Source organism: Triturus cristatus, chromosome 3_2 (assembly GCF_964204655.1).
Source record: "Triturus cristatus chromosome 3_2, aTriCri1.1, whole genome shotgun sequence".
In the NCBI taxonomy this organism is placed as follows: Eukaryota; Metazoa; Chordata; class Amphibia; order Caudata; family Salamandridae; genus Triturus; species Triturus cristatus.
This window is the reverse complement of record NC_140584.1, coordinates 668,838,736-668,864,845: the sequence shown is the minus strand read 5'-3', so window position 1 is coordinate 668,864,845 and position 26,110 is coordinate 668,838,736. Positions and strand designations below refer to the sequence as shown.

The 26,110-nt window shown below is 45.1% G+C and overlaps 1 protein-coding gene across 3 annotated transcripts in view; it reads left to right on the top strand.

The window, feature by feature from the left end:
* Window positions 1-26,110, top strand: part of NME9 (NME/NM23 family member 9) — a 592,734-nt gene that overhangs the window by 353,820 nt on the left and 212,804 nt on the right. For all 3 annotated transcript variants that reach the window (XM_085648664.1, XM_085648665.1, XM_085648663.1), the window contains 2 exons: window positions 11,776-11,920; window positions 22,357-22,464. In XM_085648664.1, the coding sequence (XP_085504790.1) occupies window positions 11,776-11,920; window positions 22,357-22,464 (253 nt within the window). The remainder of the gene's footprint in view (window positions 1-11,775; window positions 11,921-22,356; window positions 22,465-26,110) is intronic.

Below are 26,110 nucleotides of genomic sequence, written 5' to 3'. Positions count from 1 at the left end.
ATAACATAACATAACATAAAAATTCCACATTTATTTAAAATATTATTGAGTGATATCATTACCTCCAGTACATTTTCCAATGATTGGGATTATGAAACTGTAAATAATATGTTGTCTGATTTAGAAAAATCTGCTGCCTTTTCTAATAATGAAATGTTGGAAAACACATCAGATTTTGAAACAATGTATTGCTATCAACATTATGGTCATTATTTTCTGCATAAATCTGCTAATCCCAGAAATGTTTTCACATATCACCAATGGGAACATTTCCCAACACCGCCAAAAAGCAGTTCAAAGACATTTGCACAGAAATTCCAATATTTTTCAGGGTTAAACACGTCAGACCCAGCCTCACATTATTATAAGTTTACACCAACACCAGCACAGAAAAATATGTTGACAAACACCAAACAGATTTATTCTGCTTCCTTTATTGCCTAGTTATCTGAACAAGTATTTGACTTATGGAAAGACACTATAGACTTAAAATCAGTCTGGGGTACTAGAGACTGGCAGGTCCAGGGAACAGAAGTGCTTTTTAGAGCATGCCTCATTCTTCGGCAAATCATGTTTTTTAATAATACCATGAAACAAACGTCCTGTCTTGGAATAGCCAAGAACAAAGACTTGAATACACCTCGGAGGCCCACGCCATCACACACCGAAGGTAACATAACATCACAAGAAGGGACTACGTTAAAAGAGATCAGGCAATACAATAGATCAAACCCCGATTGGAAGGGATGGTTGATTTGGGCCACAGACACCAATAGATGTCAGGAAAGATTTATGGGTAAAACAAAAGGGTTTAATATCCACAGGCCAGATCTACTGTATGTACAGAGAGGACATCCAGGGGTAGTGACATCATACAGTGCTGGGAGCTTATGCCGTGATTGGCTAAAAACCTCGTCACTGTCACAGGTGAAACAACACTTATCCTTACTTACAAAGAATGTGGATCTATGGGACTTTATATTAGGTCCTAGAAAGCCACATCACAAACGTTTCTATTATGCTGTCTATAATGAAATCTGGAAAATATCACAACAAGAGGCCGTGGAGAGATAACAAGAAATAGATTGTGTAAACCTAGAGAAAGCTCTAGCAGTGGTTGACAATGGTTTAACTACACTAACCTCCAGGATGTATTTACTGGGCAACATTGTATCTTCTGCAATAGATATATTAGAACAGGATTTGTCCATATTACAACACGGGCAATCACAATTGCGTTCTATTATATTGTTAAGCTGGACGCTGCAATCTTTGCACGCAGGCTATGTGACTTGACATTTCATCAACAGTAAATCACTGTTTTCTTCATACAACCTACAGAAAAACATATAGAAATTGCACAAAGGGGAGCAAAATATACAATGCTGCGTATTGAAAAACTGGATAGATTAGCCTTTACAGTGGCAGAATCACCGTCCACAGAATGGTTAATCCATGGCCACATAACTCTACCGGTCACTACTTTTTTTTTTTTTTTTTTTTAAACTTTATTGTGCAGAAAACCAACAGTACAAACGTGGGCCTACAACCACCAGGGCCGGCCGCTAATACATGCATGCCAATTATGTGACGTCACAAAGCAGCGACCGATCCCCAGAGGCGCAGCAGGAGTACCAAAGTTATGCTCGGCAACTCAGAAGTTAGGCAGAATACAGATATTTTGAATTTTAAAAGAAGAAAACGAACAAAAAGAAAAACAAAACTCAAGGCGAGAAACAGTCTAGACAGTGTCAAGCGCCGACAGGGGGACCCCACCATACCAGGTAAAAAATCAGGAGGTCAATAAAGATGAGCGGGGGAGGGGGAGGCAGCGGGGGAGTCAGAACAATCAGCGTAAAGAGTACAGTATTCAGGGAACCCCAGGATCAGGGGGACAGGGAAATATCAGAAGTATCTTCAAAAGGGGGCGTACAAATGTTACCTCGGTAGGCGTTCCACTGACCCCAAATTCTACCCCACGCCCCAGGCTTGCCCCACACCAGATATACCGTCTTCTCCCTGAACATGCACCAGTCCATGTTCTCCTTCCACACTGACACGGTGGGAGGTCGTCGGGAACCCCAAAGCTGCGTGATATCCCTCTTTGCAATCATGTTCCCAAGTGCCGCCCACCGGGCCTGGACAACGTTGTAATCATTCGGCTCCCATACATTCAGCAAACATCGACGAGCCTCAGGCAACAAAGCAACCCCCGTGACACACTCCATTACTGCATGCACACAGCGCCAATAAGCCGCAACCTCGCGACACTCCCAAAGGATATGAAGGAAGGTGGCGCTCATTCCACAGCCGCGCTTACACAGCCCATCCGAAGAAAAACCCATCACAACCAAATAAGGCCCGTCACATAAACACGGTGAAGAATTTTAAGCTGGACAAGACGGAGACGGACAGGAATGGCGACCTCTTTCGGGGAGGACAATGCAGACTGCCAGTCCTCGTCGTCCAACTCCAACCCGTCTCCGGTCCAGGCCGCCCGAAGATGCACAAGGAGGTCCGCCCGACTGTTGATTAACTTCTTATAAATCAAAGAAATCGTGCTATCGGGCAGATGACCATCAAGTATACGGTCCTCGAGCGGTGAAGCTGCGGGGATCGTGGAACCGGCCTCGAAGACCGACAGCAAAGCGTGGCGAACCTGTGCGTACCTGAAGAACTCCCTCTCACTCAACTCATACTCACTCTGAAGCGCCGCAAAGGATTTGACCGCACCTTTCACCCAGAGATCACCCACCCTGCTAATACCAATCATATCCCAGTTCTCAAAACCTTTCGTCGTCCAGAGGCATCCCAATCCGCCGACGCAAACAAGGGGGTCGCTCGTGTCAGGCGATCATTCCAACGCATGGCCACATTGGCATTCCTCCATGCACGCACTGCAATCTTAGTGGGTCCCGTTAGGTTCCTCCCCGCCGTCCGAGAATAGAGTGCTCTGTTGAAGTTGCCACCAGGCAACTGATATTTATCCATCTCGAAAGCCGGATTTGGGCCGGGTGCATACGTAGCATGGTTGACAGCGGACAGCTGGGAGGCCCAATAGTACCTCCTGATGTCCGGGAGCGCGATGCCCCCGTCATACCAGGGGAGAGTCAGTTTTGCAAGAGCGATACGAGCGCGACCGTCCCAAATAAGTCTCCTCTGTAGACCCTCCACCTCCCGGAAGTAGGCCGCCGGAATAATATCAAAGGAGTTCTGGAGTGCGTAGAGAAATCGGGGCAGGGACATCATTTTAAAAAGTGCCGCTCGACCGAGTGGCGACAACGGCAACCTACGCCAGCGAGCCACGTCCAACCGGAGCGGAGGAAGGAGATTATGCTCATGGCGGACCGCCGGGTCCAACGATACGTAGATCCCCAAGTACTTGAAACCGGATTGCGAAATTTGAATGGGAAACCTATTCGGCAAGGGGGGAAGGTCACCGGAGATAACATACACACAAGATTTGGACCAGTTAATGATCAGCCCGGAGTTTTTCCCGAAAGAAGTGAGGACGTCAAAAAGGACATTAAGGGATTCACGCGGGGAGGTGAGGTACAAAAGAATATCGTCGGCGTACAACGAGACCCGGTCCTCAAAGCCAGGGGCCCACTGAATGCCCTTTATCGACGGTTCCCATTGGAGCCAGGCTGCGAGCGGTTCTAAAGCAAGAGCAAAGAGCAGGGGGGACAGCGGACACCCCTGCCTAGTACCCCTCTCGAGAGCGAAGGGCTGGGACACCCTCCCATCGACATCAACCTGAGCCAGCGGATCCGTATATAAAAGTCTCACCCAACTAATAAATCCCGGCCCGAAACCGAACTTCGCCAGTGTGGCCCAGAGATATGACCATTCTATCGTATCAAAGGCCATCGTGGCATCCAAGGAAGCCAAGATGGCCGGCTCGGAAAGAAACTCCGCCCTGGCGAGAACGCCATGCAAACGCCGCAGGTTGAGAGCGGTGTTCCGGTGCGAGATGAAACCAGATTGATCCGGATGAATCAGGTCCCAGATAACAGCGAGTAAGCGATTAGCGAGGACCTTGGCGAGAATCTTTGGTTCAGCATTCAGTAGGGAAATGGGCCTGTATGAGGTACAACGATCACGAGGCTTGCCCTCCTTGGGAATCACAACTATGGTGGCCAGACGCTGGTCACTAGGGAGGGAACCAAGCTCACGCGACTCCAAAAACATATCACGGAGAAAAGGCGCGATTTTATCCGGACACAATTTGTACAATTCAATGGGCAATCCATTGGGGCCCATAGCCTTACCGGTACGAAGGGAACGAATCGCGATAGCAATCTCGTCGGCTGACAACGATGCCTCCATGCACTCTCGATCCTCGTCTGACAGGCAAGGCAGCGCAATGTCCCTCAACAAGGAACGAGAGTCAGCCTCATCTCTGTCGGACACCGGGGAGTAGACCACACGAAAATAGTCAGCAAAACACTCCACAATCTCGCCAGGGTCAGTCACACGCACACCGCCGGAATCCTGAAGCACAGGGACCACGCGGTTCACTCTCTCCTTCTTATCGAGCCACGCAATCAGTTTACCCACCTTATCCCCAACATCATACAGTCTACCTTGCTGTTCCCTGTACAGTGTCTTGGCAGCATCAGTAACAAGGGATTTATATTCGAACTGTTTCAAGCCAAGGGAGTGGAGCCTATCCTGGGTGACACCCGAGTCTAGCTCAGCCTCCAGATCCAGTTTTCAGCCTCCAGCCTCACCACCTCCCCATTCCTAGCTTTCTTGGTCGCAGCTATTAAAGAGAGGGCCTGTCCACGAATAACAGTTTTGAAGGCTTCCCACAGGGACACTGAGGACAGGACAGACCCCTCGTTACCCAGGAAGTAATGGTCGAGCGACTTAATGAGGCTGTCGCGAGTCCTGGGGTTGCGCAGATGCCAAGGGTTAATAGGGGCATGGTCTGAAATGCCCCGGGCCAAGTGTCGAACCTCCCCAACGTGGTTGGACTGGGCCGCAGGCATGAGAAAGTAATCAAGCCTGGAAAGACTCCCATGAGCCCCGGAGTGGAAGGTGTATTGACATTGCGTCGGGTGCATTAACCTCCAGCAATCCACCAGACCAAAGGTGTCCAAGAACCCACCGAGCCATGACTGGGAAACAGGGAGGGCCCTGGGGGGGTGACGATCCAGATCGCCGGATAGCACCGAGTTAAAGTCCCCTCCCATGAGGAGAAGACTATCGGGGAGTTCCAACAACATCCGACCGACATCAGAGAAAGTAGAGGTCTGGAGGCCTGGGGGAACATATATCGTGACCAAGGAAAGGGTCCTGCCCTCCCACCTCCCAGTTAGGGCAGCATAACGCCCTCTGTCGTCAAGGATGACATTATCAATCTCTAGTGGGAGGGAAGACCGGACAAGAATACCAACCCCTCTGGAACCAGTGGTGAACCCAGAGTGTGCAACCAATCGGTATCCCCACCTGCTCATAGCATGACACACATTGCCGACCAAATGCGTCTCCTGCAGGAGTACAACATCAGGAGTCAAACAACGCAAATATTGCAATACAACACCCCGTTTGATACGATCCCCCAATCCATTGACGTTCCAAGATATCAACCTCAACCCACTACCCCCCATCCCCACAAAAGTAGCAGGAGTCCCCCCGCAGAGAGCAGGACACCTGAAGCAATGAAAAAACCAATATGCCGCCTTGAGAAAAGAAAACACAAACACCCCAACCAAAACCCATTACAACTCCCCCCTCCCTGCACCCCTGCAAACAACAAAACCACCCCAAAATGCAGTGTGCCTGTCGCCCTAATAATCCCCTTCTACAAAAAGACCCCAGAGGAGGAAAGAGGCCCTTCTCCACCCGCCACTCAGACGCGAACTATTATAAGACAAAATATACAAAAGAGAGGTAGAACCCAACTGAGCAATGTCCGATTATCAAGGTTAGGGACCGAAAGGTCACTTCTGTGGAGGCTCACCACCCTCAGCACCGCCAAGATGCCCCGTTCGATCGCCCCGACCAGGCAGGGAATCCAACCAGCCACTCACATTGTCCGGTCGTCGGTCACTACTTTTCAATTTCATTATTGCCTTGAACAAAAGTAGGCAGGAAGATATGAAGAAATGGGTAGGTAATTCATCAAGGAATCGTGGGAATTACTGTACAGATTTCGATGTCAGAGTGGGAATAGAGAAGTGTTTTTGAGCGGTACAAACTGTGAGAACACTTTAAGTGGACCACTCATATGTCAGGATATAATGATGCATAGGGTCTGTAACGGTTCAGTAGCAAACTTATTCTGTCACTTGAGGGGTGCCCCAGCTGCCATGATCACTCCAGTGTTTAGGCTACTTTTGAATGGGAGTTACTTGATGCTGAACGATCAAGGTTGCTGTGGGATGCTTCCGGGCATCGCATATATGGTGACCGTCAGTTCCAGGGTTACTTGCTGTATGCAGGTATTGTTTCCACCAACACATACAGTCAGGGAGGTGCTGTTATGGCCTTCGCTAAATGTTTCATTAATACGGTTTGATGCTTTGAGCAGAATGAAAGACATGCTTTTACAGAATTCCTAGCCCTTAACCTCCGCTCAAGAGACTTTTGATCTCCAGATCGCAAGGTATAGGGCAGAGATACAGGCGCTCATACGTATGAATTGCCCCTTCCATTTAGAAGAAATGATAAATAGTATCTTTAACACGTCTGATATGACACCCATCGTCCACCTATTTAAGACCATAGGTTCTGGACTGTTAAGCACCTTTCAGACGGTCCTCGGAGTTATACCAAACTTTATACACTCCGTATTTGGACTACTGCTGATCTTGTTTCTAATAACAGGTATCCTGATTGTTATTTTTCTGCTACGCAATGGACGTCCCAGTCACCAAAGAGATGGAAACAGTACTCCTGGAGCAAAAATACCGTGATTGCATGGTACAACATCTAGGCACACCTAGCCAAGAGGTTCATGTCATTTAGACCAGTCTGGATGGACTGCATCTTACCTGTCCTCCAACGCCTGTTTTGCGGAGAAGAATGCGTGTTGGATCTCTGTCTGACACTCCCATCATGTGCGCAACCGGACGTTGATGCTTTACTGGACCCGATAACGGCCCATGTTCTGCAGTGTCCAAAGCGTATTCCAATGTTGATGGCGTCATTCTTAGAGCCAGCACAGGTAGTATTGGCTCCTGTTGGTATGGACTACAGCTGTGGACAGTGTGAGAGATCATCTGTGCTCAATTGACATAATCTACGAGGTGTTACAGGGACCGTCATTTGCGGAGGCAGGCAACGGTAATGTTGCGTCTACCAGCCAGGACACATAAACATTTCACTCATTTGGCCCATAAGTCGGACCCAGTTGTCCTTTTAGATAAATCCTTTAGTTTCTGATTCTGCTGTAATGCCAGTGTATTAGCTTTTCAATATTCAACACCTTTTATATGATTCTTTTTCATATCAGCAGGTTATTAATAGTAGTTATTCAGTGTGTGCTGTTGGAGAGTTCTGAGTAAATATTGAGGGGTGGTGATTACTGTCAAGTCATTCTATGATTGAAATAACATCAGTGCATTTGTTAATAAAAAGCGGGCAAGGGGTAGCTAAGTATGGCCCAGCTTCTATGCTAGTGGTAAGTAATGTTGAGCTAAGTCTTCTACGTCTTGTTTGAGGAATTAACTGAACACTGTTGACAAAGTTATCAGTTTTCTGTGTGGGTCACCCCCAATAACAAAAGCCGCAGTGCCTCACACTTGCGCCCCTCCCCCTACCCCACCCTTTCCCGGGAGCCGATCCTACAAAACTGCCAGGGCTGCTTTGAGTTCTCAGTCCGACCCTGATAGCAGGCTTTGTACAATTAAATGAATAGTTCGTAAGCTACAGGTGTCTTGGAGACAGATGATATCACATTGTTTCATAAATGCAAGGCTATCTGAGTTCTGTAACAATCTATGCGGACTTGCAACATTCCAGGAAATTATTGTGAATGATTTGTAAGCCAAGGTCAGAGGTATCCATCCTTTAAGGTAGATTGTTGCGGGTGGTTTATATGGCGAGGATGTCTTCTAAGGATCAGGATGTTGGGATATTTTTCTCTTTCTCTTTCTTTTTTGCCAATGCTAATACCCCAGTTCTCAAATTCAGCTTTGGCATTATACAGTATCTCCGCTATCTTGGTAGATCTCCATATGACATGTATTGCCTCAGTGCCAAAGGTAATTAGTTGTGGGACAAAATTAATTCTTATTATGACTTGTGTGGTTAATGCCATAGAGCCGGTATAACTGCTCGCACCGACAATATGTTACTTTATATTCTGATGTGAAAATTAACATAAAAACCAACCAGTATTACTTCACATTCGGGTTTTGTTCTGTGACTGTGATCTACTTTAGATTGATACAGCTGGTGCTCAGAGTGTAACATTTCTGTGTTTGACCCATGGTTTGCTTATTCTATTTCAGTATTTGGTCTGTTGTTCACTTGTTGTGCTGCATTAATCTTAATTGTCACCTTTGGGATTGGAGGTTTTTGTGTGTTTAGTGAAAGGCTGCTAGAACCAGTTCTAGAGATAGGGGCTGCTGAGGCTTTTCTTGCGGCCGTAACTGACCCTTTCATGAGATCTTTCTTGTTTGTACCTTAACTGTGGACCTCGCCAAGACAACTTTCTTGGCCCTTGGGCACACAACAGTGTTTACTGATGGGAGAGGCAGTGACAGTTGTGACAGAGGATGGCAGTGTATTAGTTATTTTTATGAGGGACTTTGTCCAAGACCCTATCTGTTGTTCACAATTGCTTAAACCTGGCTGGATGTTTGCACTTGGCTCTTTTAATGTTAAGGATTTTTTTTCTTCTCCCATTGCTTGTTTATGAAAATGAGGTCGTTTTTCATCCTTCCTTGTAGTATTTTCCCTTAATTCTAAGCCCTTTCTGAAGATGGTTTTGCTTTTAAACTTAGTTTCTTTCTTTTTCTTTTGATGAATTTGTGTTATCAAGTGACTACAGTTCATCAGTTGTTTTCAATCTTGGTTGCCTCTGAGATTGAATCAAGCTTGTGATCTACTTGTAATTCTAGCTTATGTGATTGGCAATTTAGCACCTTGATGACCATTGCCAGTGAAAAGTGAGTTCAGCTGTGTATACTAGTATTGATGTTTATCAAATTGTCTTCTACATTATGAGTTAGCAAGGGGTTGATTGGAAACAGGTCATCTAGTTGCTGGACGTCTGCTTAATTTAGGATGAAGATATAATTGACAGATCTAAGCTGTCTTTACCATTATGATGCATCTGTGCGATGGTTTTGATGCATGGCCTGATCATAGAGTTGGGGAAAGGTGATGTTTTCATTCATAGGCTTTGAGCCTGATGTATTTCTCATTGGATTATTTGATGGGTCCTGATAGGAGTCCGAGAATCTCATTATAACCTCGGGGGCAGATTTGCCAGTATGTACTCCAAATGCTAGTACGATTTAAGGACTGTTTTTGGTGAGCAACTTTCATCCTTTTGCTTTGTGAGAGAAATGGGTTCTTTCGTTATCATTTCATTTTGAGGTGAGTATTTTTTAATGTAAGAAAATTGTACTGGAGTTTATAGGGGAGCTTCCAATCTGAGTTCATTAATATCAATTTTGTGTACATACAAAGCTGGACTGTCTGCTTAGTCGTTGGCCCTTTTCTGAGTGCATGATGTGTAAGTCGATCGATGTTTGTCAGTAGGCAATGAGCCTCAAACGCCTCTAAATTAGATATTGTTTGTTTCAGTGGTTAATTGCTGTTCTCAGTATTTTTTTCCCCTTAATAATTTTAGTCCTTTGTTTTTTGGAATGATTAAATGGCTCCTTATGAAACCAGTCCGGTTCAATATGAAACTCTTATCTAAGTAAAAGAGAGAAGGGATTAAAATATAGGCAACTTACCTCCTCCCTCTGGTACATGTGCTGCTGCCACTGCCACCACCCTTGGACTGATGTTTGGCTACTTTGGTGTATACCGGTTGCAGTTATCACCTTTGTTATCTTCTTCTTGCCTGTTGATCGGAGCAGCTACCCCTTATTCCAGCAGGTAGAAGGCACTTTCCTTGTTCCCCCAATATGCCTCGCGCTCTGCTCCCTGACTTTCCAAGGGGGAAGGGCTCAAACGCATGAAAAATCCTTGGACCGGTTCTTGCGCACTGCGACTTTGAGAGCACAGATTTCAATTGTTGTGCTTTTATATATTGAGTGCAGAACCTGAACAATGTCCATGTTGTAATGTTAATGTCTGTCCCTTAGCTTGTTTTGCCTTTCTTGCCCATCAGCAGAGGAACAGGAGAAAAGGCGAATTGCTCCCCTTCTAGGTAGCTCTCAAAGGGATGCTGGGGAAGGTACAGGTCCTACATTTATTGGTAAACGGCCGTTCTACATGCTGCCTTCCTGCTGACTTCTAACTCTGCAGTAAAAACTTCCTGCCTATACTCCAGGTCTGGCAGCTGCAAATGCTCATTGTGCCTGAGCAGGCCCCACCCCTGCGAGGGGGTAACGCCAGGAGGGTTTTGTCCATTCTCCATTCTCTCTTGTGTACTCCGTGGACTCCTTTGTTTTCGTTCAGCTACCACACTGCTGGGTCACTGTTTCCTGGTTTCATGGATCCGGGGATCAGCACAGAACATAGTGGGCAGGCAAGAGCATGGCTTGGTTTTGTAAGGTGTGGTATGTCGCTGAAGGGCGGGAGGAGAATCAAGTAGGATAACCTCAAATGGCAAGCCTTCAAAGTGCTCTCTCTCCAGTAAGCATTCAGCTTGTGGAAAAAGAAGCGTCTGTTGCGAGGAGAGCATATCAGATTTATCTCCTGCCTCCAGCCAGACTATGATCCTATTAAGTGTGTGATATGGATTGCCTTTCCAAAGAAAGCCACTTTAGGAATTTGACATTTCTCCTGTAAGCCCAGCACCTTCTAAGAAGAAAAAGAGGAAGTCGGTGTCATCTGTAAAGAAGTTTGCTGAGTTAACTTTTAATTGTAGCAGAAGACCCAATGACCACGCTGGTAGGGTTTATTCTCTTTTCTGTCACTTGTACATTAGCCCTGTCAAACAACAGGCGGTGGGCATCCTTCTGTGGACCACGGCTCATAAAAAGAAAACAAAGTCTAAAAACACCATAACAAATTCTATTCAATGTTTTAAGAAATTGTTGTTGAATGTGACTCCTCACCATATTTTCTCATACTTTGCCCAGACTAAAATTTTGGTCCTTCAGGAGTTTCAGTGGAGAAAGGGTAAATGGGAAAATGTGCATGTTATGTTACGTAGTGTTGCTTTGTATGTGTACTATACACTTCTGTCATTGGCATGCATTTATTTATGGTAAGTTTTAACAAATGAAAAAGAGTGAGGTTGGCACATAGTGAAGAGAGTTGGTAAGTATGCATTGATTATAGTACTTTATGTGGAATGGGAAGATGAAGTTTCAAAGTAGTCTTTGTACATTTTTCTTGGGAGATTTGAAGGATGAAAGGCAAATGGTCTACTGAACAACAGCTGTATGAGAATAAGTTGCAGTCGCCAACAACCTTTGCAGTCCTAAAAGTAGAGAACTAGAGCTGAAAGGTTTTCCACCATTGTTTTAAAGTCCCAGAAGTGATCATTGTGATTATTATGGCGCACAGACTTCAGTGGTAAGCCACTTTACCTCCAGTCATGTGGTTTTGCCATTTTGTTTGTCAGAGTTAGATAACAATTCATTTTTACTGGAAATCAATAATGATTAACAGCTTATTTCAATTTCTTTGGTCTAGATGAAGTCTTGCAGAGTATACAGGAGGCAGGCTTCTCCATCGCCATGCAGAAAGAAGTTATGCTCACGGAGCAGCATGTCAAGGAGTTCTACAAAGAGCACATTGACAAGGATTATTTCCCTGCTCTTCTACAGCAGATGACCAGGTGAGTGAAAAGCTTTTCATCACAATTCTCCAGCCACATCCCACAGGTTTCTCCAGGAGCTGTAAAATATCTGTATACTGTTGTCTCAAAAACAAGTGATCCTCCTTAAAGGTTGCATCTAAAGCATCTAAAACACAACAGAATTTCATTTCATTTCAAATCTTTATTTCGGCTACAAGCCATAAAAGTAAGGAAAACATAATATAAATTGTAAAAACATTAAAATCATGCTAATGTACACCATAAAAGACATAAAACGAGTTGATAACAACATCATAAAATCCAAACGGATAGAACATCAAAAAATTCAACAAATGCAGTCTTAGTCCGTATATTCACAAAGTGCGGGTGCAAAAAACAGTCAAAGACTCAAAGGAGGCCCAAGAGTTTCTTGGTGTAAGCAAATACATCTCGATCCATGAGTTCTCATAGCTTGTACTTTTTTAATTGACGAATACAATCTTTAACCACATCATCTCGGGGTACTAATAAAAGTAGGGTAACAATATCATTAGAAACCCCCTGTACTACCATAATGTCAAGCTTTGCATTAGACTTAAAAATTGTGCACCTCATCCTCTAGCACCGGAAGATATTGAGAGACAGCAAAAACAATACATTATTTTGTGTCATGTTTCAAAATGCGAAGGGCCTCAGCATGTTTTCTCACACCCACTATTTGACATACTTGAAGGATTAATTTTTTCCTCCCCTTGGCATAGGCAGGACAAAAAAATAAAACACGCTCCACAGTTTGCTTACTAGCCTCGTAGGTGGAACAATCCCACCTATCCCGCTCATAGGGATGGCCCCAACCTGAGGTGAAGGAAAACAGATGGAGGGTGCCATAAGGAAACTTAAGATAAAGTTTCCTGGCTTCCGCAGGCTCAGTCTCGTCAACGAACCACTCCTTCTCGAACTCATCCTTTTCCGCAAGTAAGGCATCAGACAAGAGGCCAAAAGTGGATTGTGACTGCGTTAGGTCCAATTTATACTGGCCGTAATTTACTTTGATGGTATTCTTACTAATAGACTCAGCTGTTTTTGGATCTTCCCACAATATCTTGTTTCCCAACTTTCCCAAGGTGTCTCTAATATATCTTATCCACTGGATTTTGCCACAACTTGACAGCCTCAAAATCTTCTCCAACCCTCCACGGTATGTTATAAGCTCGGGAGAAGCCCAAAGCCTCCACCTAAAAAGAATTGGCCTCAGCCCTATCCCTTCTGAAATTTGCTGGATGCCCAATCTAGCCTAAGCAGTTTCCAGTTGCAGGAAAATAATGTGTCCCTTTAATTTTAATGTTCTGACCCATTTCTTCCATGTCTGTTTGTTCTACTTCCCACGTAACACTACAGACCCACTCTAGCCTTCATACCACTGAGTCTAACTCTTCCCATATGTCTTTTAGGTTTGTGTGAGATAGGCAATGCAGTTGTCTCAGTGTAAGGGATGTTTGCTTAAAGATTCTACAGTAAAGGACAATACAGTTATTCTAATTGTAATGTCACTTCTGATGGATACATCTGCCAGTCGATTCTTCACCTTGTGAATATCCCCTGCAACAGCATTCCGCAGACGTCATAATTCCACGGCTCCGCTCGCGACTCCGTATGACGTCACCGGAGCCATAAGAGAGCCACGTCGGCATGATGACGTCAGTTCACTTTTTTCCGTGCCGTCGACGCGTAATGATTTTCCAGCACTCTCCTTGATTGTAGAGTTACTTTGTAGTTACCTTGTGGGTTACTGTTTCTAAAGTACTCATGTCTTCGTCGAGGAAGTCAGGTTTTAAGCCGTGTAGGGAATGTGGGTGTCACATGTCCATCACTGACCCCATGAAGATTGTTTATGGTGTCTGTCATCGGATCACGACGTGGAAGACTGTTCCTGTTGCAGGAACATGAACCCTAAGGCTCTAAATGAAAGGGAAGGGAAGCTGTTCATGGCCAAGGCGAAGAAAGAGGGCAGAGGTCGAAAACAAGATCAGTTGAAGCCGGAGTTGTCGACTTCGCACTCGTCGAAGTCGAGAAGACACAGAAAAAGAGGAAGCATGATTCGGCGCCGGTCGACGAAGAGTAGGGCTTCGAGGTTGTCTTCACCTCGACGTCGCAGTAAGGAGTTGGTCTCTCCTTCGCCCTCTCCATCTCCCCGTGTCTCTCCGGAGAAGTCTCCTTCGCCAAAGATAACTCCGGTGCAGTATCCGGCGCCAATGGATTCTCCAGCTTCCAATGCCGAGCCTGATCAGGTTGCTGAACTCTCTCCTGTGCCTGAAGGTGAATCAGTGGATCCAGTAGAGGATTCGTCGGCTCCAGCTCCAGCTACTCCTCGGCTGGATACAAGTTCGAATCCATACCCGCAATTCCCAACTCCGGGTGCGGATCCGTCACATTTTTTAAATGCTATGTATGGAGTTTTTCAAAGAGCAGCCTTCCCATCCGGTGCACCTTCAGGTCCCGTGGGTCCAATGGCATTCAGTTTGGGCGTGCCACAACACTATGCCCTTCATGCCGATGGCGCCGTCATGGCAGTTCCCGGCGCCACCTGGAGAGCCTTCCTCCCGGCCTCGTCTGGATCGCGTGCCTTTGTCTGAGCCTCCCTCAATGCCGGCGCCGACTCCAGCTGCGCCGTGTGTGATGCCGCTGACTCCATCGGCGCAGCCGACTCCGTGAATGGCGCCGCCGACGCCGTGTCCACGGATCCGCTCTCGAAGAGAGGCTCAGAGGCTTATAGAGGAGGAGCAGTATCGAGCAGATGAAGTGGAGGAAGGTGAATTGGGTGACTCAACGGATGAGTTTGAAGGTATTCAGGAGGCAAGTGGATTGGACACCACTCCTGAGTGGGAACATTCTTCTTTTCTCCGCCTCAAGAGTTGGCTCCTTACCATTTGGTGATAAAGAAGGCCGCGGAGCTTTTGGACTTACAGTTGCCTTCTGCGGAATATAAGCCGAACTTATAGACTGAGGTTCTTCATTCGCCTTCCTCTATTGTCGAGCCTCTGTTGCCTTTTAATGAGGCTATCTTAGATCCTATTATGGACGTTTGGCGCAAGCCACTTTCTTCACCTGCTGTTTCTAGGACTGTGGCGAGAAGATATAGAGTGGCTCCAGGGGATCCAAGCTTCCTTTCCTCTCATCCTTCTCCAGAGAGTTTGGTAGTACAAGCATCCTGCTCCAAACAATCTTCGGGAGCTTTTCCACAAGCGCCAGCTGACAGGGACTCAAAGAAAATTGAGCAGTCAGCTAAAAAGATTTTCTCATCAGCTAGCATGGCACTAAAGTCAACTAATGCCACTTGTTTGTTGGGCCGCTACATTCATGCCTTGATGGACTCTGTAAAACAGTTGGCTCCCAAATTGCCTGATGAGGAGAAGGGTTCTTTTATGGAGGTTATTTCTGACACTCAAGCTGCAGCTAGGCAAGTTATTCAGTCAGGCCTAGATACGGCTGATTCTGTGGCCAGAGTTATGGGTTCTTCAATAACTACTAGAAGGCAGGCTTGGCTCCGCTCTTCCGGATTTTCATCTGATGTTCAGGCCACTCTGGTTGACTTACCCTTTGATGGGGAAAAGCTTTTTGGAGAGAAAGCGGAGTCTGCCTTGCAGAGGTTCAAAGATAGCAGAGCTACTGCAAAGTCATTAGGTTTGCAGACACAGTCGAAAGGTTAGTATAGGGGTTTTGGAGGTCTTCCTTTCGCTCCTTCCGTCAACCCCAACAGCAGCAGCAGCAACAAAATCCTCCCTATAGGTCCTATAGAGGAAGACAAAGGGGTCGGCGTGGTTCTGGCCGCAATCCCTCCTCCTCCTCAGCCTCCTCTGGTCCCAATGATGCTACAGGGAAGCAGCCCTAGATCCCCCATCCTGGATCATGTAGGGTCTGTTGGGGGTCGGGTGTCCCACTTTCTGCAAGGTTGGAAATTGGTCATGACGGACCTTTGGGTTTTAAACCTTGTGGAGAATGGGTACGCCCTTCCTTTTTGGGAATTTCCTCCCCCTTACCCTCCTTGCCAAGGTTTTTGCTCAGAGGATCATCTTCTTCTTCTGCAGAAGGAGGTTCTTTTATTGCTTCAAAAAGGTGTGATAGAGGTGGTTCCGGAGCAGGAAAGGGTCTACTCCCGGTATTTCCTGTTTCCCAAAAAGGACGGCAGATTGCGTCGAATTCTGGACCTCAGAGTCTTGAACATTTACCTGAAGCAGGAGAAATTCAAGATGCTAACCCTTGCACAGGTTCTTCAGGCGTTGCAGCAAGATAACTGGATGGTGTCGATGGACTTGCAGGATGCGTATTTCCACATTACGGTTGGGTCGCAACACTACCAGTTTGCGGTCCTCCCGCTTGGTCTTACTACTGCACCTCGAGTCTTCACCAAGGTGATGGCAGTGGTGGCTGCCCATCTCAGGAGGTCGGGGATTCCGGTATTCCCCTACCTGGACGACTGGCTACTGAAAGCAGAGTCGCCAGAGATGGTGCAACATCATCTGCAAGTAACATCTCATCTGTTGTTCAACTTGAGTTTTTTAATCAATGTGCCCAAATCTCACCTGGTGCCCTCTAAGCGCAACCTGTTCATAGGGGCGGTACTGGACACTACTGTGTGTCGAGCATTTCCTCCTCCTCAAAGAATTCTCGACATTCAGGAGATGATCCCTTTATTCCACAATGGAGCGGTTGTTCCAGTTCTGAAGGTCCTTCGTCTGCTCGGTCTGTTCGCCTCTGTTGGTCAAGCATGCACGCTGGCACATGAGGGCGCTCCAGTGGTGTCTCCGCAAGCAGTGGTATCAGCACAACGGAGATCTCAGGGAGTCAGTCAGAATCTCCAGTGAAGCTGCAGCGGATCTGTCTTGGTGGAGCGTGGAGGGCAATCTGTCTCAAGGAAAGCCTTTTCATCTTCCTCCAACGGTGGCCACAGTGATAACGGATGCCTCCACCCTAGGGTGGGGTGCTCATCTGGGGGATCTGGATATCAAGGGCCTTTGGTCTCCAGAGGAAACACTGTCTCATATCAATCTTCTAGAATTGCGGGCGAAACGTTTGGCGCTCAAGGCCTTTCTCCCTTCCCTTCGCGGTCAGTCAGTTCAAGTCCTGACGGACAACACTACCGCGATGTGGTATGTCAACAAGCAGGGAGGAGTAGGGTCGTACCGTCTCTGCAGAGAGGCGTTGCGACTCTGGTCCTGGGCTCAGGACCATCGGATTTGCTTGATGGTGAATCATCTGGCCGGGGTGCTGAACGTACGTGCGGACAGTCTCAGTCGTCAATTTTCCCCCAACCACAAGTGGAGGCTTCATCCAGAGGTGGTTCAGCACGTCTTCCGGACGTGGGGGACTCCTCGGGTGGACCTTTTTGCCACTCAAGAGAACACGCATTGCCCGTCATTCTGCAGTCTCCAGTTTCCGATGCAGGGGGTGTTGGGGGACGCGTTTCAGTTGAGTTGGGGCTCACAACTCCTTTACACGTTTCCTGCCATACCCTTGATTCCTCGGGTTCTGAGGAAGATTCACCAAGACCGGGCCCAAGTTATATTGATTGCCCCGGATTGGCCGAGAAGGGTGTGGTTCACAGATCTACTTCACCTTTCTTCGCACCCTCTGCTCCGTCTCCCTCTCAGGTCAGGCCTCCTCTTGCAGTCGCAGGGGCAGGTTCTACACCCCCACCTCCAGAGCCTGCACCTTCATGCCTGGAGATTGAACGGGGCAACCTGAGTTCTTTCTCTCTCCCACCGGACGTAGTGGATGTTATATTATCATCCAGGCGACACTCCACTAAGTCTATTTATAGATGGTCTAAGTTTGTAAAATGATTTGGAGAGAGATCCATTGACCCTTTAAAGACCCACTTGTCTAATGTGCTTCAGTTTGCTCTTTCCTTGGCTCAGCAGGGTTGTGCTGTGGCCACGGTTAAGGGCTATTTATCAGCCTTATCGGCTTTTCTGTGTCTTCCGGATGAGCCGTCGTTATTTAAATCTCCTATAGTTTTAAGATTTATCAAAGGCCTTACTAATAGGTTTCCTCCTACTCCCTTTGTAATGCCACAGTGGGACCTTAATCTTGTTTTAACTTTTTTGATGGGGTCCCCTTTTGAGCCCCTTCATAGCTGTCCTTTGAGGTTGTTGTCCTTTAAAATGGTCTTTCTTGTAGCCATAACCTCGGCAAGGAGGGTGAGTGAGCTTCAAGCTCTTAGTTCAAAACCCCCGTTTTTCTCCTTACATGCTAAAAGGATGGTCCTCAGGACCAGGGCTGCTTTCCTACCTAAGGTAGTTACTCCCTTTCATCTGGGGCAGTCCATTACTCTCCCTGTGTTTAATCCTCCCCCTCACCCTTCCAAGGAGTAGGAGAGACTTCACCGCTTGGACCCTAAAAGAGCAGTGAGCTTTTATTTGGACAGAACAAAAGATTTTCGTTTGGAAGATCAGCTCTTTGTGAGCTATATTGGACACTCAAAAGGCAAAGCTGTGCACAAGTGCACTCTGTCCAGGTGGATCATCCTAACCATCAAGATCTGCTGCGCCCTTGCTGGTAAGGTTCCTCCTGAGGGTATTAGAGCTCATTCTACTAGAGCTAGATCTTCCACCTCTGCTTTGGCCAGGGGTGTTCCAGTTGCATACATTTGTAAGGCCGCGACTTGGGCCTCCCTCCATAATTTCGCAAATCATTATTGCTTAGACTCCGAGATGAGGAGGGAGGGCAATTTTGCATGCTCTGTCTTGCAGGACTTTTTGGTATAGGAAGGTGGACACCCTCCTCCGGGAGTGGGACTGCTGTGGGAATCTATTCACAAGGTGAGAAATCCACTAGCAGATGTATCCATCAGAAGAACAAGTTACTTACCTTCGGTGACGCTTTTTCTGGTGGATACAGTATCTGCCTGTGGATTCCTCACTGACCCACCCGCCTCCCCGTTGTCCACCTTTGTATACCTAAAAAGATCCCTTTTTGGCTGGTTGTTTATTCATTGTGTTTTCTATTTAGTACATTCATAGGAAATGCTATTGGTTTTTCGGTCGAGCCTTGAACAGCGCATGCGCTGTTGCTCGAATTTTTGTAAGGGGATTTTCGAAGTGCTGCAGCCGCTGGCCTAAAGCCTGCGTGCATGTGCGCGTGAACGCGCGCAGCCGCCATATGTCTCCGTCACGGGTACTGTACTTGTGCTGCTTGGCTTGTTCCATGTATTCCTTAAGATTTTTTCATCACTGGTTACTATTTTGTGTGAAAACAGAAGGCCATTGTATAGATTTAAGACTGTTTACTTAATGATGGCTTCTTAGTAAAGATGCGCAACGTTTGAATTTACATTCGAAATGTTTCTCACCCAGAAATCTGTATCAGTAAGAGGCGCAGTGGGCTGTGAATGTTTGGTGTGAAAGACTTGGTTGATTCAGTGTAACCGGTCTCGTTCAATTGCAACTTTGCTTTAGCGCGCTGTGAACCAAACGGGAACGCGATCAATGATACAATGTTTCCGCGTGCAGGTTTAATCTATCACGCTCTCCCTCTGCAGCATTTACCTCACATATTTCGAAGTTCTCTCTTTCCCCTGGCTGGGCAGTTCTTTGTGTGCTGCTGCAGTCCGGATTTCCAGTTATGCTCGCATCTAGCTTTCCCGTGTACCGGGGAAGCTAAATGCGTCTACCTTAATCATATGTTTGTTTTAAATTTGATGATGATATGATTAAACAAGTTGCAATGTGTAATTCCAGACTAAAAATCTTGAAACTGATGTTATCATCGAGAGTCCAATTCTTTAGCTACTAGGTTCAGTTACACTTTTTCAAAGTCATTTTTACCGATGTTGATATGAAGGAATCAAATAACTCACCACTGTATTAAAATCAGCTTGTGATGTTATTAAAGTGAAGTTTAAATTTAGGTTCTTCCTATTTCTGACATTTCATTAAGACCAAACACTGTGCTGTTAAATCTAAGAATTAAATAAGCCTCTTTTCTTAAGAGTGTTGTTTGTGTCTCCTCCTCTTGGATTGGGCTTGATGACACTTAGTACTGTCCATCTAAAATCACGTTCACTGTGATTCATTTCCTTAAAATGGTTGACCATCGGGGCGGTGGCTACTTTAGTTATAATCCTTGACCTGTGTTGCACCAACCTTTGTCTTATTTCTTGGTTAGTTTTTCCTATATACAGTTTTTCGCAACGACATATAACTACATATATCACGTTTTTAGGTCGAGCCTAGAACAGCGCATGCGCTGTTGCTCGAATTTTTATAAGGGAATTTTCGAAGTGCTGCAGCCGCTGGTTTAAAGCCTGCGTGCATGTGCACGTGAACGCGCGCAGCCGCCATATGTCTCCGTCACGGGTACTGTACTTCATGAAGGCGCTACATCAATCCTACATACATTTAATTCTGATTGTTGAACTCTGTATGTTTCATAGTATATATCGTATATATTTCTTCTATAGGTCAGTATGTCGACGTGTAATTAAATCATTTTGTAAATATGCAAAATGTATTCAAATCCATTTGTCGGGCATGTTTATTTCCGTGCTGTTGCAGATAGTTACAAACCTTTTAAGCACATGCTCACATTCTCATGGAAATACACTGAAGCCAAATCTTTTGTCGGAAATGAGTATGCCCTCTCAATTCATAAATTCAGCTCCTCGGTTCAGCAGTTGAAAACAAGAGCTGGATGCAACAGGATTTGCATGTGTGCTTCCTCGGCAGTCTCCGCCCCACCCCATTGATGTTTTGTGAAAGGCGAGGAATTTGCACACAGGCTCAGGTTGCAGGGCTTCTTGGTCAGAGCGGGGAGCAAAGGGTTAGATGAGTCCAGCCACTGCCTGTCATTTCCTGAGCATGCCGTCTATAGCCCCGCCTCCGTAATAACGTTAATGATTTGATGAAAAGCTGTGCAAATCCTATTTTATCCTCCGTTCTCCAAAACAGAATGAAGCAAGACATTAAGAAGGAAGCTTCACCGTGTTTTATATTCTTAAATAGGCACTGGCTCGCCTCTAGACCAAGATTTGGTATTTTCGATGCTGCTGCTTTTATCCGCCTTCTGCCAGTCTAGCAGCTTTAGTTTTGTTGTGGACAACACGTGAACGTTTAATCATTTGCCCTCACCGGGCTTGAACACGAAATACTAGCATTTGCTCAAACAAAATAAAAAAATTAAAAAGCTGCTGTTTTAGGCTTTGTTTTCTTTACCTATGCCGCGTTGTTTAAACAGATAATCTACAGAGTGTTGTAAAAGCGCATGGGGCTTTGTTTGTATTAATGGACCAGCATTCTGGTATTTCAGAGGAGGGTCAATTCGTGTTCATCAGTGGTGTCGTGTGTTTATAGCAAGTGCTATTAAAGATGTAACCACCAAGTACAGGGTCAGCGTTTTTACAAACAAACGACACTTTCTTATCTGCCGGTCCCAAAACCAAGCCCAGACAAAGCCCTCGAGACCACCTATGTCCCTGTACATTGGATCAGAGTAGATTGGCGTAGTGCTGTGAAAGAAGGGTGGGGTTTGTAATCAAATAAGACTGCATTGCGAGCGCCCCATTTTTTTCTAAGTGCTGGACGATGCACCCGGTAATTCTGGTGGATATAAACAGACTGTTTTTTAGGTCTCGCCTTACCCCGCGCATGCGCTGGTCTGGCGAGACTTTTTGAGAGGGCTCCTAAAAGTGCTACCAGGCCAGCCTAGACCTACAGTGCATGTGCGCAGGCGCGTGCGCCGCGCTTGACCGCGATTACTTTCACTTTCGCGGCCGCTTGGAATAGCCAATAGGTCTCGCTTTTGGGACCTTATAAGTATTTAGTTATGCAACTGTTGCATGGCTAAACACTTATAAGGACCCAAAGGCGAGACCTATTGGCTATGCCAATGCTTGTTAGCTTTCCTTTTTTGACTTTGTGCTGTATATATTGGTTCAAATGTTGTGTACTATGTATACTTTAGTCTGTGTCAGTCCACCTGTTCACCTCGGAGGCACGGAAAAAATGGGTGAAACTGACGTCATCACGCCGACGTGGCTCTCTTATGGCTCAGGTGACGTCATATGGAGTCGCGAGCGGAGCCGAATTATGACGTCCACGAGCTGGGGAAAAAAATCTGTGGAATGCTGGCGCCAGGGATATTCACAAGGTGAGGAATCCACAGGCAGATACTGTATCCACCAGAAAAAGTAACTTCCCAGGGATGAGCGTGAATCAGAAGATGCACATTTTCCACAAGTTGATTCTGTTTTTTCATCTCTGTCATCATTGCCTCTGTTATCCATGGATCCCCTGTGGCTCCAACTGTAGCCTTCAGGTAGATGTAAATTAAAGAGTCCCCTCATGGGCTAGGAAAGTATGATTCAGCAGTGCAGTGATATGTCTCTTAAGTGTCATCGAGTGTTTCTTTACACAAATACGGTTGTCTGTTTTCAAGTACAAAAGCAGAAGTTGACTGAGATATTTATCCATTTTTTTCAGTGATCCTGTCCTGGCCTTGGCTTTGGTGAAGGAGAAGGCAGTTGAACACTGGAGGGAGCTACTTGGGCCCGCAGATATCAGTCAGGCTATTGCTGAAGCACCAGTTAGGTTTGTGTTTGTGATTAATATTTCTCTTCTTTATATTTCTACTTGCAGTTAGAATCATCTAACATTACTTTGTCTGTGGTACCCCCTATCATTTTCAGAATATGCTCCTGTGCAAGGTGGAGGTTAGTGTCACCTTTGAAAAGCATTTCTCGTTTGATGGGGGGGGTTCATCTCCACTCTGGATGCTGCTCCACATATAGCTTTTGTCTTCCTATCAATAATCAGCAAAGAGCATTAGCTGCCATTTTATATATTGTGCTACAGAGCAGCCATACAAATGGTGAAACAAGCAGTATGTGACTAGACATATATGGCAATAGTTGACAAAACGTTGAGTATATTTTCATGTGTCCTTAGTTTTTATGAAGGTGTAACTTCAAAACCCTTTTAATGTCTAGTGAATAAAAGGGTCGTTCAGGTAGAGTGAGGGGGAAAATGTAGATAATGTAATGGTCTATTTAATGTGGAAATCTGTAACTATTTTTGATCACCTTCATTACTACCTTATTAGTATAAAAAAATTGTATAGGTTTCTATAGGAGACAAGGCTTGAATCTTGCTAATTATTTGAGCTGAAGTAATAGAAATTGAAAGTGCTGCTTTCCAAGAAAGATGTTGGAATGTAACCTTATGCCTGGCATTGCAAGGTTAAGCTCCCATAGGGGTGAAAGTCTTTTAATTGAAAGAAATACTTTCATCAGACTTTCCAAAAAAGTCTCTGAATATGAGAATTTTGAAGACGGAGTTCTAGTTGGGAGACTTTTTGTAAGCTGTATGCCTGCTAAAAAGACCTTTCTTGAAGGAAATTGTAATTTCGATTGGTCCAATAAAATTAAATAAGGAACTATAGTCAATGTGTCCATTGTTTTGACACCATTTACAAAAACATTTACACTTCATGGAATAACATTGTCTAGCAGACTACTTTTTGCTTCCTTTAAAATTTCCATGCAGTCAGAAAGTAAATCTAGGTGACTGTACTGCCAGATTTCAAGAGTCATGCTGGCAAATGCAACAATGTTATGTTCTGGTGAAGAATCTGATCCTGAAGTCTCGACAGTAGGTTAGGTTGGAGTCGACATCTCTTTTGTGGTTTGTTGGACATTTAGAGAAGATCAGGAAACCACTACTGCCATGGCCATTCGACAGCTATCAGGATCATCATCTGTGGTGTTGTTCATTTCTGATTTACCAGTGCAATTGGGGGCAGTGAAGGGAAGGCATACAGAAAAGTTTATGACCATGACATCAAAAGGGCATTGCCTTTCAACCAATGTTCTGGTTCTCTGGATGCAAAGTGTTGGTATTTGCTTTTTTTTTTCATTTTGAAGAGACCTATAAAAGGTGTACCTCATTCTTCGAAGTTTTTTTAGAGAACTTTGTTGTTTAGCACCATTCATGACTTTCTTCATATCGGCTTAGGAAGTCAGCTTGAGAGTTAATTCTCAATGGGAAATGTATTGCTGTCATGTATTGTTTCCTTGTTAATGCCAACTGCCAGATCATTTGTGCTTCCATTGATATTATCCATCTGGTGCTCCCCTGTTTGTTGATGCAAAAAATGATGGTCATGTTGTACTTTTGATCCTGATTATTGTGAAGGCTTTACAGGAATGAAGAGAACGGTTTGCTCTCAATTCCAGGAAATGTATGTGTACCTTTACTGTCCATCAATCTTGTTTGGTGAGGTGACTCAGATAGGGGCCCCAACTGATGAGTAAAGCATCTGGGACAATTGTCTGTTCTGGTTTCTTTGCATTAGATCGTTTCTGACACACCACAAGCTCAGTGATTGTGTCAGACGATCTTCCCAGTTGTTGTCTTTCTGACACCATTGATCCTCCAGACACTGTTGGAGAGGTATCATGTGTTATCTTGCATTTAGGATAATGCAAATATAAGGCTCGATACAATCTAGCAGCGGTGTTATCTCTCTTGCAGTTAATTTGAGTGCTTTTTTCAAAGTGTTGCATTGGTTCCAAATTGATAATGCTCTCTGCTCCGGAGGATACAATTTCCTGTCTACTGTATCCAAATTTGCATCTCAATAGGTAAGCCTTTGACATGGGGTCAGGTGGAGCTTCTGATAACCTATTTAGAAACCTAGGTTCAACAGTCTGCAAGCTCATATGAGATCTTGTTTCTCCTTTTGTTGGGTGCCTGGCTTCAGAAGCCAATCATCCAAGATAAAGATAAATGTATATCTCCTGTTTTCTAAATTGAGCTTCTGTTACTGAAATACATTTTGAAAACATTTGTGGTGCCGTCTGTAGGCCCCAATGGAGGACCTTGTATTTGTAACACTGGCGACCTACTATAAACCTCAGAAACCTCCTGTGGTGTGGATTTATTGGAATGGGGAAGTCTGCATCATGAAGGTCTGTGGAATATATCCTGTCGTTCATTTTTAGGTCGTGCATTCGAGACCTCTTGTATATATTTTAGTATATACTTTAGTATATACTTATATGTGTAAGTACTTTGTGGGCTCTGGAGATCAGCCCTAGGACTTGTCTGCTTCCACTTAGGGACTTTATTTCTGTCCAACTGCCTCTATTTAACTGTCTTGATAGAAAATGAGCAGCAGAGGTCAGTAAAATACCAGAATTGCTTTCTGCTAAAGACTTTCATTTTTTTTCTGGCAGCTGCCTCTATTTAACTTTCTTGATAGAAAACAACCAGCAGAGGTTAGTAAAATACCAGAATTACTTTAGCATTCTCTAGATTCCAGTCCATAGAAATTGTCTTCCACGAGCACCCGTAGACAGTAATATTTTTTTTAAATCTTGTATTTTCAGTGATATGTCCACAGAAGTCCCTGCTTTTATATTAAAAACAGAGCTTTGGACTATGCCGTTTCCCGCTGAAAGGCAATATTTCTCTCCTGTGTTCCCATACCTGGCGTGTCACACAGTTTGGTGCTTACTTTCCCTCCATGTTAAAGAACAGTAGATGTTTCAGCGCCCAGGCTAATGTGCTGCATAGCTAAGTACATATAAGGTCCCAAAGGTGAGACCAAATGCATTGCAAATGCATGTTAAATGAGGTATGATTTTCTGTGATGCCCACACGCAGAATTATTCTCCGATATATTTGTTTCATAGACGTAAATCTAAAAATTGATCTGAAACCTTTTTTCAGACCTTTTTATTATTTTAAATATAGTGAATAGATGTCCTGACCTTTTTGGTTGCCTTAAACCATTTCTGTCGATTGACGATAGAAGTTTACTGTCTTAGCATTTCCAATTGGTTTTTTGATGTTGGTTTTGGTAGTACAGATGTACAGATTGTTTTGAAATTAAGAAAGTATCAATAAGATACAATATTTAGCACCCACTTATTCTCTTTGATGGTAGTCCACTGTTCCATGTGAAGAGACAATGCTCCCCTCACTGGAATAGATAGCAGAGATTGGGGTGAAAGGTTTTTCACTGTCTCCCCACTGAATGTCTTCGCCCTCTGGGGGTTGATGACTTGGAGTAGGTGTCTTAGATCTACGCTGCCTTTTTTTAACGTTGATATTTGTGTCCTTGTTGATACTATTGCTAGCCACACCATGGCAATAAGAGGTGAAGGCTAGATCTGCTGAATCTACAGCTGCACTGACAACTTAGTTGGATATCAGTGAACTCTCATTTAACTCT